Source organism: Maylandia zebra, linkage group LG19, assembly GCF_041146795.1.
Source record: "Maylandia zebra isolate NMK-2024a linkage group LG19, Mzebra_GT3a, whole genome shotgun sequence".
Classification (NCBI taxonomy): domain Eukaryota; kingdom Metazoa; phylum Chordata; class Actinopteri; order Cichliformes; family Cichlidae; genus Maylandia; species Maylandia zebra.
The window spans coordinates 29495394-29508122 of record NC_135185.1 but is presented as its reverse complement, the minus strand read 5'-3'; the positions used below and the strand labels follow the sequence as shown (position 1 = coordinate 29508122).

The 12729-nt window shown below is 41.5% G+C and overlaps 3 protein-coding genes across 7 annotated transcripts; all 3 read left to right on the top strand.

The window, feature by feature from the left end:
* Window positions 1–18: 18 nt before the first annotated feature.
* Window positions 19–2480, top strand: noxred1 (NADP-dependent oxidoreductase domain containing 1). Of its 3 annotated transcripts, none has more exons than XM_004540659.3 (6): window positions 19–255; window positions 385–569; window positions 1464–1644; window positions 1733–1887; window positions 2013–2211; window positions 2299–2480. In XM_004540659.3, the coding sequence occupies exons 1-6, from the start codon at window positions 143–145 to the stop codon at window positions 2432–2434; spliced, it is 969 nt and encodes a 322-aa protein (XP_004540716.3). In that variant the 5' UTR covers window positions 19–142; the 3' UTR covers window positions 2435–2480. The 3 variants fall into 3 exon arrangements, with proteins under 3 accessions (XP_004540716.3, XP_012777295.3, XP_004540715.3); XM_012921841.3 differs by having other exon boundaries at window positions 20–300; window positions 1823–1887; XM_004540658.3 differs by having other exon boundaries at window positions 20–300.
* A 1347-nt stretch (window positions 2481–3827) lies between these two features.
* Window positions 3828–6726, top strand: tmed8 (transmembrane p24 trafficking protein 8). 3 transcript variants are annotated; one of them, XM_004540657.6, is made up of 6 exons: window positions 3828–4011; window positions 4349–4460; window positions 4557–4644; window positions 4758–4851; window positions 5056–5349; window positions 5460–6726. In XM_004540657.6, the coding sequence occupies exons 2-6, from the start codon at window positions 4351–4353 to the stop codon at window positions 5675–5677; spliced, it is 804 nt and encodes a 267-aa protein (XP_004540714.2). In that variant the 5' UTR covers window positions 3828–4011; window positions 4349–4350; the 3' UTR covers window positions 5678–6726. The 3 variants fall into 3 exon arrangements, with proteins under 3 accessions (XP_004540714.2, XP_004540713.2, XP_004540712.2); XM_004540656.6 differs by having other exon boundaries at window positions 4314–4460; XM_004540655.6 differs by having other exon boundaries at window positions 3830–4011; window positions 4344–4460.
* A 1948-nt stretch (window positions 6727–8674) lies between these two features.
* Window positions 8675–12544, top strand: zgc:163014 (uncharacterized). The gene is made up of 13 exons (XM_004540654.5): window positions 8675–8834; window positions 8936–9106; window positions 9174–9279; window positions 10024–10161; window positions 10248–10370; window positions 10459–10636; window positions 10715–10843; window positions 10985–11172; window positions 11298–11494; window positions 11572–11663; window positions 11752–11806; window positions 12035–12132; window positions 12260–12544. The coding sequence occupies exons 1-13, from the start codon at window positions 8773–8775 to the stop codon at window positions 12487–12489; spliced, it is 1767 nt and encodes a 588-aa protein (XP_004540711.2). The 5' UTR covers window positions 8675–8772; the 3' UTR covers window positions 12490–12544.
* The last annotated feature ends 185 nt before the right edge of the window (window positions 12545–12729 follow it).

Sequence of the window (12729 nt, the reverse complement as noted above, 5' to 3'; positions counted from 1 at the left end):
TTTATTTTGAAAGCCTAACCTCGCTAAGTTGGCATGGCAACAGAACTGGTTCCCAAATCTCTATTGAAAAGTGTTAAGAGCGTAGACTTGGACTATTTTAAGGGGTTTAACATTTTAACTGTGTGCTCAAAGAGTGTTGGTGATGGCGGACATAGTCGCCGACCTGAGCACTCTGTGTTTTGAGAGCGGGCTCGCTGACGACGAAAAGAAGTTACTTTACCTCCGGGCGCGCTCGGCTGGACTGACATTTTGCGGGTGCGCGCACGCAGCTTTCGTGTGTGAGCTCATTGACTCGCTAAGGTGAACTCATCCCACACGTATAGTCTTGCAGTCATTTGAGTATATTTTAATCTGTCTGAGCTGCTTCATTCATTTGTATTATAGATGTGCCATCAGAAGGCGCACAGCGAAAATCAGAAAGCCAGTGGCACCAGGAGAGCACGACGACCTCCGCGTGGGTATACTTGGGATGGGCCATCTGGGAAAACAGCTGTGCCAAGCACTTCTTGAAAAGACCAAAATCAAACCCTCACATATTAAGATCTCCACTAGGAGACCAGAGTTAGCAGGTACACACGCACAAAAAGCCCAAATCTGAGAAAAATGCTTGTGATGCAGTGGATTTAAGATAAGCTTTATTAGTCCCACGCATGGGAAATTTGTTTTGTTACAGCAGTGGACAGTGCAAAGTTGCATAGAAAAAACAATGGAATAGTATATCCATAAGATACTGTACACAATAGAATATAATAAAAATAAAATACTATATACAATCGAATAAAATAGAATACAAATGCTGTATACAATATGAGTATAATAATTTCTTGTGACAGGATTTAAATGTCATGAGACACATAATCTTAAAGTGGTGGACCTATTTCCTTTTTATTCTGTTGTGTTTATAGAGCGTTACAGTGGTGGATGCTCATATTAGACATGGTCAAAGCTTCAAATAATTAGATTCTTTCGTTGAAGTAATCTATGTGAGGTGAAAGATCGCTGTTCATGTGGCTATAAATGCTAGCTTTCCTACTGCTGGCTCCTCATGATATCACTCAGAGTGGATACCACTAATATGGTCAAACCTTCTGTTTGCAAGGGGCAGCCAGTCAGAAGAAGGCTGGCTTAAGGGATGAGAAGCTAAAGCTCCTTGTTTCAGATAGTGGGTAATCTGAGGGGTTTCCATACGCTTCCTTAATGACTCTCTTCACTCTTAAATTTTTAAGCTACCCAGATGCATTTTTGAGCAGATTTAAGCTAGGTTGTTGTTGTTTTGTTTTTTCAGTTATGCCCTTTTAAGACTATGAATAGTTATTGGTTGCTTGTTGTGACTCTATGGTATTCTTGAGTTAATCATTAAGCATGTGTTGGTTTAACTAAATTGCACTTGGACCAAACTTCCGTGTGTACTGATAAAAGAAAAAAAAGTGTTTGCTAAGATCGTTGTATGTTCTGTGTTTCAGTGGAATTTGTCCATACAGAAGTTGAATGTTTCTTTGACAATCGCAGACTGGCAGCATGGGCGGATGTTCTTTTCCTTTGCTGTCTGCCCTCTCAAATCCCAAAAGTCTGTGTTGATCTCCGCTCTCATCTGGCAAAACACTGCCTTGTGTACAGTTTCACCTCTGCCATTCCCGTCACCAGGTACAGCCATATTCACACACACAAAGGACTGGTCATTTCTTGGGGGGGTTGGGTCAATGAATCGCTTTCTTTTGAATTACTGTCTCAGATTAGCTAAGCTTCTTGGACACGACTACATCCTGAAGCCAAAGTATGACGTTGTCTCTTGTGACACTGTGGATGTTTGGCTGTCCTGCAGTCATGTGGCCTCAGCTTTAGCAGATCCTTTGCTGATAGAAGCATCGTGTCCTCTCACAATGAAAGGTATGTCACTTCAGCATCTTTTCATTTTGTTTCATATGTGACAGAAAGTATTTTGCATGAGCTTCAGTTAAACAAGTTCTTTACAAGTTCTGTTCTTAGTTTGTACATTTTGATTCCACATGTAGGAGGTATTTCTCTGGGTCTGAACTGGGTGTGTGCGGTGCTGTATATCCTGTTGAATATCTGCACCTCTGCCAGTCTGGGATCCAGTGAGGTTCTCCTCTTAATTAAATCAATATTTAAAGAAAAATGTGGAGACACTGTGCAATTAAATGCACACAGTTTCATCAATTCATCCTATGCATCTTCTCTTCTCTCAGATGAGTGAGTAGATCAGTGTTTGTTTGTTTTTTAAACTGTCATATATCTCATTTAAATAGTAATTATATATTTCAACTTTATTCCAAAAAGGCCTTTTCCCTGGATTTCACTTATGGATGCCCAGATCAGGGAGACCCCGCTGCTGCGCTTTCTATCAAGCAGTAAATCTGTGCAACAGTGCCTCTCTGCAGCTTATAAATCCCAGATGGAGACACCAGCAAAGTGACACACTGATCAGCTACAGCATTAAAATCACTGATACGTGAACTCAGTCTCTGTGAACCATGTCTCATTTTGAAAGAATACATAACAATACGAAAAATTAAAAAGTAAATAAAAGTCTGTTTAGCTTTTTGTGACCTGTCTTAAATAATGAGGCTGGTCAGTGTGCTTCCAATTCAAAATTTGTATTACTGTGTTACATTTTCAATTTTGAATGAAAATCATTTTATAACATGAAGGACTCACTAAAGTTTGTGAAATGTAGATAGGTTTACTTCAGATACTTTTATGCAGTACAGTTACAGTGCTGTGCAAAAGTCTCAAGCTTAATATGTTTTTTTATTTTCTCTATTAAGCCACTTAACACTGACCTATGAAACATTAAAGCATCAAAAAATGCACTCATGGATGAACAAGTGTTGTCTCTATACAGCACAGGCGACTTGGGAAAGAATCAATTTTAAGTTGTATCTGTAGCTACTTTGGTGATGGCAGCCTCTTGCAAAAAACCTGGACCTTCATCTACTGTTCACTGCAGCCTTGTCAGTAAAGATCTCAGTGGAAAGACTTCTGTCAAGAAGCCTATCTTAAATAAGGAAAATGGGGAGAAACAGCTGAAGTATACCAAATTACACACCAAATGAACTGAAGACAGGTCCGATGGAGTAATGAATCCAGATGTGACATACAGAGGAGATCAGGGGTGAGGTACAACAGTGAGTGTCTACAGCCATCTGCAAGACACGGTGGAGGCACTGTCATAGTTTGGGTTGGCATTTAAGCCAGTGGTGTTGGGGATCTTGTTGAAATTAATGCAACAACATTAGGTTTGATTGCCAAAAGCTTCATTTTTCAGCATGACGATGATCCCACATGCACTGCCAATGCATTAAGAGCATACTACGCACAGGGGAACACTGTCAGTCATGGATCGCCTCCCCAGATCCTGGACCTCAACAATATTGAAACAGTGTGGGATCATCTTGACAGGGAATGGAACAAAAATACAGCCAACATCTAGAGAAGAGCTTTAAAGACTGCTTAAAGAAATAACAGGAAAGCTTGTCTAAGAGAGCTGTAGTTGTACAAACTCTGCTTTTGTCTTACATGTTGTCTTTCCATTTATGTACACGTTTTAATAAATTTCCTATTTCTTTCCTAGATTTTCCCAATTGAATAAGAAAAGTGGGGGGGCTCAAGACATTTGCAGAGTACTGTATCATGAGAAAAAAGACTTAAAACTGAAAAAAAAGATAGTTGTTAGATTTTGTTAAATAATCTGTGTTTATGATTTGGCTTTGGGACGTATACTTTTAGACTGGTTTAAATATTAAGCAGCGGCGTATGTCCTCAGAGGAGCTGCAGTAGGCTCCTGGTAAGGATGCAGATTCGCAGATTTTCCGAGAAAAGACGGAAGTGTCAAAAAATCCGGGTCTGTTTTTTCGTGTTGAGCAGCAGAAGCAGCAGCGGCAGCACTGTGGAGAGGTCCCTCACATGATTGCAGGGATATGGAGGCGGTTTTCCTCATGCCCTGAGCTTGATTAAACTAAAATCACATCATATTTTCGACGCTACGTTGTGGTGAGATAAGTTTTTGGGTGTTGTGTCCGCAGCTTCGGCTGTCCTTTTAACTGCTCGCTGGTTAGCTAGCGTGAGCTATAAGCTAACAGCTAGCCTGGTTAATGAAGCTAGAGTTCCACGCACATGTAAACACAGCTCGTCGCTACTGCTTTAACTGTTAAATCAGAAGGCAATACTGCGGTTGACGGGGTTTATTATGTGAAACGGCAGCTTGTTTAGTTTAAACAGCCTGCTTTAGGAGGCTAGCTTCACCCGTCTCCCTCCCCTGTGGTTGGGAGGGGCGGGGTTTCATCTTTTTGCAGCCACGCAGACTGAGGTGTTTGCCTTCTCAGGACAGCCATGGAGAGATTAGAGGCTACATCACAGCTCCAGTCACGGCTTTCATCACTGTCTTTCTCATCTTTCCCCGGAGTAACAGCCAAACAGTGCGACAACACGCCACCGGACAGGTAACCTGTTGCTGCGGCTTTTAAATGGAGCTGCTATGCAGATGGGTGGTCTGAATGTTATCTTGGTTTAAAAACTCTATTCTTTCTTTACTTAAGGCTGCAGAATACAAATCTTTCAGAGAGCTTTACTCAGTCCAAAGACAGTATGGATGACACCAAGGAGGATTCAGGACGTCTTTCTGAGGTAGGTAATACTGTGTGCTTAGGTGAGCTGTAAACAAGTTGCAGTAAATAGGGAGGCATAGTCTAACAATTTAAGTCTTTACAATAATAACCCCGATGTGTGCGCATATTGAGGGTAATGAAGAGGCCCCTGCTGAGCTGGCCCTGGGGGAAGGAGGCGAGGAGAACAGCAGTGCAGGGAGCTGTCAGCTCTCCGCCGAGATGAAAGGTGAGGACCTGCAGTGTGCCATAGTGACAGCTGCTTTGTTCAGCAGTGATTCTGACTCTGCGGGTTCATAAACGTCCCGCTAATTGCAGTGTGCGTGCACAGTATTTGCTTGAGATTTTGCCATCTTAAAATGAGTTGGATAAAGTGTTGCAGTTGCTGTCACATCTTGTTAAAGTCACTGCCGCGTGTCCCTTCTGATGGCAGCCCAGATGCCGCCCCTGAACCCCCCGACAACTTGGACATCTGCTGCTGTGAAGGAGTTAAAGGTGAAGCTCCGAACAGAGAAGGACAGCATGGTGACCGTGTACCGAGGCGACATCATGACAGTCCACGTGCCCACCGTGCCCGAAGCCAATAAAGTGTGCTGGGAGTTTGCCACAGACGGCTACGACATTGGCTTCGGCATCTATTTTGACTGGACTCCCGTGACGAGTCGGTCCATCACGGTGCATATCAGCGAGTCGAGCGATGACGAGGACGAAGAGGAGGAGCTTGAAGGTCAGGCGCCGACGCCCCTCTTTGCGATGGCAGTTGTACTTTTATATGTTTTCCCCCCACTGGGGTTACGATTCGGTGTGTTGACTTTGTGGATCATGTGATTTCTGCAGGGCCCGTCGGCAACGGGGACGTCGAGAAGGGCTCCAAAACTCACACCAACTCTAACTTGTCTGAAATCCTCCCCGTGTACCGCCAGGACAGCCACCTGTCCGTGCAGGGGGGGAGCCACGAATTTCCAGGTGAAGGCACTTATCTCCTGAAGTTTGACAACTCCTACTCCCTTTGGCGAAATAAAACACTTTACTACAGGGTTTATTATAGTGCCTGAGATGCCAATTTATCGCTTATGAATGTACAATTTACTGAAGAACAATGAACTATTTTTGATTCCACACTTGTTGGGGGAGGGATGGGAGGGAGACATAATTGAAATTCTAAAATAAAATAGAAAAAAAAAAAAAATATATATATATATAGGGATATCTATTTTTTAGCACCGTCTGCTTGTGTTGTCTCTTGTTGAATTTAAGTTTGTAATCCCACAGATTTCAAACGCTTCAGTGTCTTGCTAACATGTGTTTGAAGAAGCCTTGCATATGTGCCATTTTTCCCATGTGTGCACCGTGCTATTTGGTCAAGTGCCCATCATAAAATATCTATTGTCTTCACCTGTAACAGATCTATGGTAGCAGTGATCAGGGAAGACCTGCACGGGTATAACTGTGTTAAATCAGCTATGATCTAAAGAAAGAAGCTTTGTTGTTGTGTGTGTGTGTGTGTGTGTGTGTGTGCGCGCTTGTGCACCTTTTTTTTTTCTTATTATTCTTATTGCTTTGTCTTTGTTACCAACCTAACTTATTTTTTTCTTCTCTGTATTGATCCTAATCACGTGAGATTTCAGATTATGTAAATTCAGAGTATGGCGATGTCTGCTGTCACAGTGGTGTGTTGGTTAAAAAATATATATAAGTCGAATGTACTGAAGCAAGTGGTAATCAGACTGTGCTTTTTATGACACAATTAAAAGCCATCCCTTATCACATGCAGCTCCTTATGTAATAAAAAAATCAATATTTACATTTGACTTGCACACTTTCATTATGTTTGGAGGTAGATTATTTTTTGTGCACAAGTCTAAGAAGTAAGTTACTGTTTTGTTTTTGGTCTTTTTAAAAAAAAAAAAGATTATCTTTCTTTCCTCATTTCAATCACTCTTTGTGCATCTTCCAAAGATTTCACAGATCTGGCTGCTGACGTTGTATACAGCATACTGTAAAGCAACTGATACTGTTACTGTACTAAACCCTCGCTGTAAGTTATGCTGATGGCATCAAATCCTGAAATTTCTAATTCCTCAATAAACAGACCATTGTCTCATTTCCTTTGTGGTTAATTGAGGCGATTAGATAAAACCAGCATGAATCACGGTCGATTACTGGACAGCTTGAGAAAAAAATAAATTAAAAAATGGCCAGCCAAAGCTGCGCATTTCACCCGAGACCCCGTCATTTCATAACAGTCTCGCTGCACATCCAGGATTAGAAAGCACTTCAGGGTGGCCCCTTGTGTTTCCATTAAATTGTGACATAAGGGGATTGATGTAATAGTTGCACAGAGGTGCTGATGAAACCAGGTTTTATTTTCAGTTCTCCCTTAAGGCCTCACACAATCTTACGACGCAGCTAGTCTTGCTTGGGCTTTACTGGATTTTTCTTTTTTTTAAAAAGAAAAATGGTCAATAATTTATGGAAAGCTACTCTCAGTATCATCAAATTCATTATTTATTCAATTAACTTCACGGAAATATAAAGATGTACTAGAATCTAACATAATCCACATTATCTACAAGCATATGATGGTCGAATGTCAGCTGGCATCCAGAAGCTGTTTAAAAAAAGGGATAATAAATACAAATGAAGATGAAGTTATATTATTTTGAGAAACCCAAGGTTAGCACAAATGTGAACAGTCATTGAGTTTCTGTTTCGAGGCCTTTGGAACTGTACTGACTAAATAAAAATTTGCAGCACACTCGACTGCTTAAAAAATTGCATAGGACTAACATAATTATTCAGTACTGTGATAAATGCTCCTTTTCTTTCTTTTTTATGGTTTGTCTTGGTTCTGTATGTAAATCGGAGGTTTGGGATCTAATTTTCCTTATGCGGTCATTTTTTGGTCTGGCATCATGAGCAGGTGTTATATAAGCTGTAGCATCAACCTACACCTGTTTAGTTTGTCATTTGATTTCTTCTTTGTTTTTATCACTTAATTTCTTGTGATATAAACAATCAGAATAAAGATGAAGATAAATATATCGATTTACTCTTGTTATTCCAAACTCTACATCAGCTTGGGTCTCATTAAGTAAGAACCAGAGTGCATGGTTTCAGACTGCAAGTGGAGATGAACTCTAATAGAAGCTGTTTTTAGCATTGTCGCCTCTTAGATGAAATGTTGCTCCTGAGGGTGGACAGAATAATAAAGTAATATGACACAACCACACTGCATTAACACCACAGAGCCCAAGAACTGACATGATTATATTTTGTTGGCTTATTTTGGGCCCCCTATGTACCAAGTGCACGCCATCAAAACACCACAGCCTACCTGAATATTTTTCCTGACCATGTCCATCCCTTTTACGACCACAGTGCACGATTAGTCTTTTTAATAAAAGTTCATTCACTGTTTGAAAATTTCAGATATCAGCCATTTTCTAGATGGCTGAAACACAAGTCTAATACACTCAGAAGTTTCTTTGTCCCACATATAATTCCCCCCCCCCCAAAACTATAAGCGCTAACATGAGGAAAACAGTGTAGTAGTAGAGATGGTAGCCACAAGCCACATTTCCTGGATGGACCTCGTACCTAAGCGGCCCCACTCTCACCTACTGATGAGAGAAGCTAGAACTCTCATCTGATATTGCTATTAGTGCAGTGGAGGTTCTCACTTGATCACCAATAATACGTGAAGCAAATATGACTGACGAAATTTGATCATGCCAATCAATTGTGTGTCTATAAAACAATGAAATGACTTTGAAAGTCTATTCAGTTAGCCTGCACAGATCCATAATAAATACTGATAGCAGATATTTGGTGTTTAGAGTTTAAATTGTAACTATTTTATTTTTATTTTTGTTATGAGACAAAGATCTTGAATTTGCTAAGCGAATGGATAGATGTTCAGTCATACACTTGACTTCCCTTTATCCAAAGACATATAGAAAGGCAGTGAGGCATCTGGAGTCCAACCAGCAGATCCACTAGGGGGCCTATTACTTAATTACTTTGACCTCTCACCTGTGCGTGTTCACCACGGCCTCGAGCTCCTCTCGGCCAATCAGAGGTTAGCACTGGAGATCTAAGTACCGCCGATGTTTGCTGCTCTCAGAACGTATTGGATCCGTAAAACAACATGGGGAGACTGAATTTTTATGTCCTTTGGTCTTTGCGTGACGTCCCCCGCCAGTTTATTAGGTATGTCGTTTGATAAATACATAATAATAATAATTTTAAAAAACCATGTTGACAGATTATTAAGGACGCGAAGAATCACTACTTGGACTCACTCTTCACAGCAAATCTAACCGGAGGTGCTTTCAAGTCCATGTCCCGCTGCCTCTTCCTAAGCAGCTGGTCATCTTCGGTCTGGGACAGTGGGAATGCAGTTTGACCACAATTTCAGTCGAGGTTCTGGTCAGTGCAGAAGTACCAGCTCAGAAAATTGGGATTCTGTCCTCTCAATTTAGGTTCGTGAAGTAGCCGCAAGGTTGTGAATTTGTAAACTAGAGTTTGCTGACATCTCTTTGTGCTCAGGTGTCTGACTTGGGAAGGTGACTGGAGCCCAGAGATGGTCAAAGTGGCTGCAGAGAGGGGCAGGAGGGGAGTTTATGGCAAGATTTTACTCACAGTCTCTGGAGAGGTACAAAACACAAGTATTTAGCGCGACCAGATCCGAAAAAACTCACGTAGAGCTCATGTTTGTGTGGGGAAAGTCTGGGTTATTTTACTAATGGTTAAATGCAGTGGGGAATTTACATATAGCCTCACTTTAAAACACACAAACTGTTCAGGCTACAGGTTATAGCATGCAAAGGGCAAATATAGCTTATCTGAATGCATGAATATGGACTTTTACATTGTTTTTTTATATATTTTTTTACTTTTAACTTTTGTTTCTTTTCCTTTTTTTCTTAGCTTATGTAAAATCCTTTTTAGCATGTTTGCACAGTCGGGGGGAGTACTTTTTTAGCCAGAAAAAACATTTCACTGTATGTTGTACCAGCTATAACTACATGTGACAAATAAATAAAGAATTGAATTGAATTGAATTGAATTGCAATTAATCCAACTCCTGTACTGAGTAGATACAATAAGCCTAAAAGGAAGGTGAAGTTTAACCTAATATCTTATGCTGACTGCTTTTTTTTTTTTTTATAAATAACTCTTGGAAAACAGAATCTGATTCCACCATTTTCACCTTGCTATAAATAGCTTTATGGCATATATTGTCATTTAATATTCATTTCTTTGTGCTAGTTTCCATTACACTCCCTGCTTTCTTTGCGTCAGAGTGCTAGGCATCATGCCTATATGTGGGATTTAAAACAAAAAAGCAGTCTGTAGCTGATATTGCATAGTGGCATTTCACTTATTTCTTGCCAAGACTTGTGACCAGCCACAGGACAACTCCAGCGTCTTCAGCAGTACCCCTTTGGTTCAAAGGAAATGCTTGTTCCCCGAAGGGCATGATGTGACCGATCATTCCACCACATTACACACCCAAGATGCTGAAAGTGAAACGGTGAGATAAACGGGGCCAAAATAGTTCAGTGGGAATGCACACTTTGGTTTTCGAGCGTCATGATTGTTCAATTAATACAAATCCAGGTGACTTCTGAGACCTCACACCTGAGCGACAGGAGCGACAGCGTGTGCTTTGCTGAGGTCCAAGTCAATAAAGTCGACACCAGTGACTCCGCTGTGGGGAATAAACCTCCAGTGTGGCCTACAGTGAGTGTTATCCTTAGGTGTATGTTAGTGTCTGCATGTGAGGGAAGTAACTGACGCAGGTCTGCTGTGCGCTCTGTGTGACTGGAAGGAAAAGACACCCAGACGTACAGTCATTGGTAGGAGAGGCCAACTGAGGTGGAGCTCTGAGGACGTGGACAGCCTCTCAGAGGATGTAGACCAAGCTTCGACCCCTAAGAAGATGAGGTCATCCGGGATAAACGGTCAAGAAGAAATGACTGTGCTCATAAAGAGTGAGAACAGAGGAGGTCAGAGGCAAAAAGGAAAAAAATATTGGGATTACACAGGATTGCACAGAAGTGGCTTTTACAAAGATTTGTGATTAGTTTCAGCGTGTCCGTCAAAGCGTTGGTGCCACACCATGTGTCTGAGTGACCCTGATACTGCCATCCTCATTGGAGGGGAGACTTCAGAACAAAACTACTGCAAAGACTCCCTGTGGAAGCTCGAGTTGGGTCAGTGGACTTTGCTGAATATACATCTGGCCATATATGTATATTAGCTCCCTGTATCTATAAAGCATGTCACTAGAGTGAAGGTGTGCGGCACCGGTGGAGGAAGCATTTGTACTTAATCGTTACCTGACCTCTTTTCAGACGGTGACTTCTGGTTCCCGCTGAACTCCTCTGCTTCTGGACCTGAACCACCCTGTGCCCGAGGACACACTGCAACCTATGACCCAGACTCTAGAGCAGTCTTTGTTTACGGTGGCCTGAGGGAGGGTCGGCGCTACACGGAGCTGTACATCCTTAATACTCTGACCTGGAAGTGGAAGCTTGTCAATGTGGGTTTGTTGTTAACATGCTGCGTTTTCACATTCTTTAGAAGCATGTACGTGTATGTGAAATAGGCTCTTTGTTTTTTCTTTTCTTTTCATTGCTGTATTTGTGGATATTTCCCATCCTTAAGGCAAAAGGCAGCGTTCCAAATTTAGCGTATCACTCTGCAGCCTTTTACAAAAAAGAACTTTTTGTCTTTGGAGGAGTTCAGTCAAGCCTTTCCTCAGGAGATAAATCCTGCAGTAATGCTCTATACATCTTCAACCCAGAGTTTGGACTCTGGTACCAGCCCATTGTGGAAGGGGACAGACCTCTGCCTCGGTTTGGGTCAGTCTTCAGTAAATTTACTGTACCCTAAGTGCTTTCTTAATTCTCAGGAATGCTAATTTCATGCTTTTTAACAGGCACACGACTACGCTTCTGTCTCAGAAGTTGATCATATTCGGTGGACGCAAGACAGCTGCTTACTTTAACGACCTCCATGTGTTAGATCTGGGTAAGATAAAGACCGCCACTGACCGCCTTAGATTGAAACAGAGTGTCCAGGATTGCACTGATTCTTACATTTTCCCTACTGAGTGCAGGATTTATGGAGTACACAGCTGTGAAGAGTGGGAACATGCCACCGCTGCCTCGAGGGTGAGTAAACTAATCAACCTTGATAAATGTCATCCATGTAGCCATCTGGTTGTAGTATCCTTGGGCATCCCAGAAAGAGTCAAGTGCAATTTTAATGTTGTTTAACACAAAATTCATCCTAGTGAGATTATTCTTTTCTTTTAGCTGAACATAATTCATATTTAAGAATATGTAAAGATTGGCCATAACAATGATACAGATAAAACCTCTTTATATATTAATTGACAGGTTTCATGCAGCACTCCCAGTTTCAGACAACAGGATTTTAGTCAGTGGAGGGTGCAGTGCAATTGGAGCCCTGCAGGATGTTCACATCTTTAATACAGGTGAGCAGGTTTTTTTTTGTTTTTTTTTTTTTTTTTTTCCTTCAGTATTATTGCTATTTTGCACGAAGCATCAATATTGATGAAATCAGCTGCTTTTTAATCGAGCTTCATTTCTTTTCTCCCCCAGATACGAATATGTGGACTTCACTGGTGTCTCCCCTGCTTTGCTCCAGGCCTCGTGCTGGACACAGCATGATGCTTTTGGGCAGCGCTATCCTAAGAGACACTGGGACACATGGACAGGGTGAAAATGTTAAAATCCAGTGTGCATTGCTGGTGTTTGGTGGGTCGGACTGCTCTGGTTCCTTTTATGATGACACAATCAAATGCACCGTGGAGATTCCTTTTGACAAATGAGTCCAAATTGGAAACAGTTTTTAGCCACCATGGCCCGTGATGTGATCAGACATGAGAAGAGCGTTTTGTCTGGAAGACTAATTCTTCTGCTTTGTGTTTTGTTGCAATGACTTTCTATTCATGTGTCTCCTGTGTGATTCTTTTACTTTATTATGTGTCTTCGAAAATCACCATCAGGCAACGCGCTGTGAACAGTGAGACGAGAGGTTTTCCACTTTGCATAGCAAATCTGAGCGTTGG

Coding starts and splice junctions, on each gene's coding strand:
- noxred1 (XM_004540658.3), top strand. CDS start 143: ATGGCGGACATAGTCGCCGACCTGAGCACTCTGTGTTTTGAGAGCGGG. Junction 301..384: donor GAGCTCATTGACTCGCTAAG/GTGAACTCATCC, acceptor TTTGTATTATAG/ATGTGCCATCAGAAGGCGCA. Junction 1,888..2,012: donor GTGTCCTCTCACAATGAAAG/GTATGTCACTTC, acceptor TTCCACATGTAG/GAGGTATTTCTCTGGGTCTG.
- tmed8 (XM_004540657.6), top strand. CDS start 4,351: ATGGAGAGATTAGAGGCTACATCACAGCTCCAGTCACGGCTTTCATCA. Junction 4,461..4,556: donor GACAACACGCCACCGGACAG/GTAACCTGTTGC, acceptor TCTTTACTTAAG/GCTGCAGAATACAAATCTTT. Junction 4,852..5,055: donor GCTCTCCGCCGAGATGAAAG/GTGAGGACCTGC, acceptor TTCTGATGGCAG/CCCAGATGCCGCCCCTGAAC.
- zgc:163014 (XM_004540654.5), top strand. CDS start 8,773: ATGGGGAGACTGAATTTTTATGTCCTTTGGTCTTTGCGTGACGTCCCC. Junction 10,162..10,247: donor AAGATGCTGAAAGTGAAACG/GTGAGATAAACG, acceptor ATACAAATCCAG/GTGACTTCTGAGACCTCACA. Junction 12,133..12,259: donor TGTTCACATCTTTAATACAG/GTGAGCAGGTTT, acceptor TTTCTCCCCCAG/ATACGAATATGTGGACTTCA.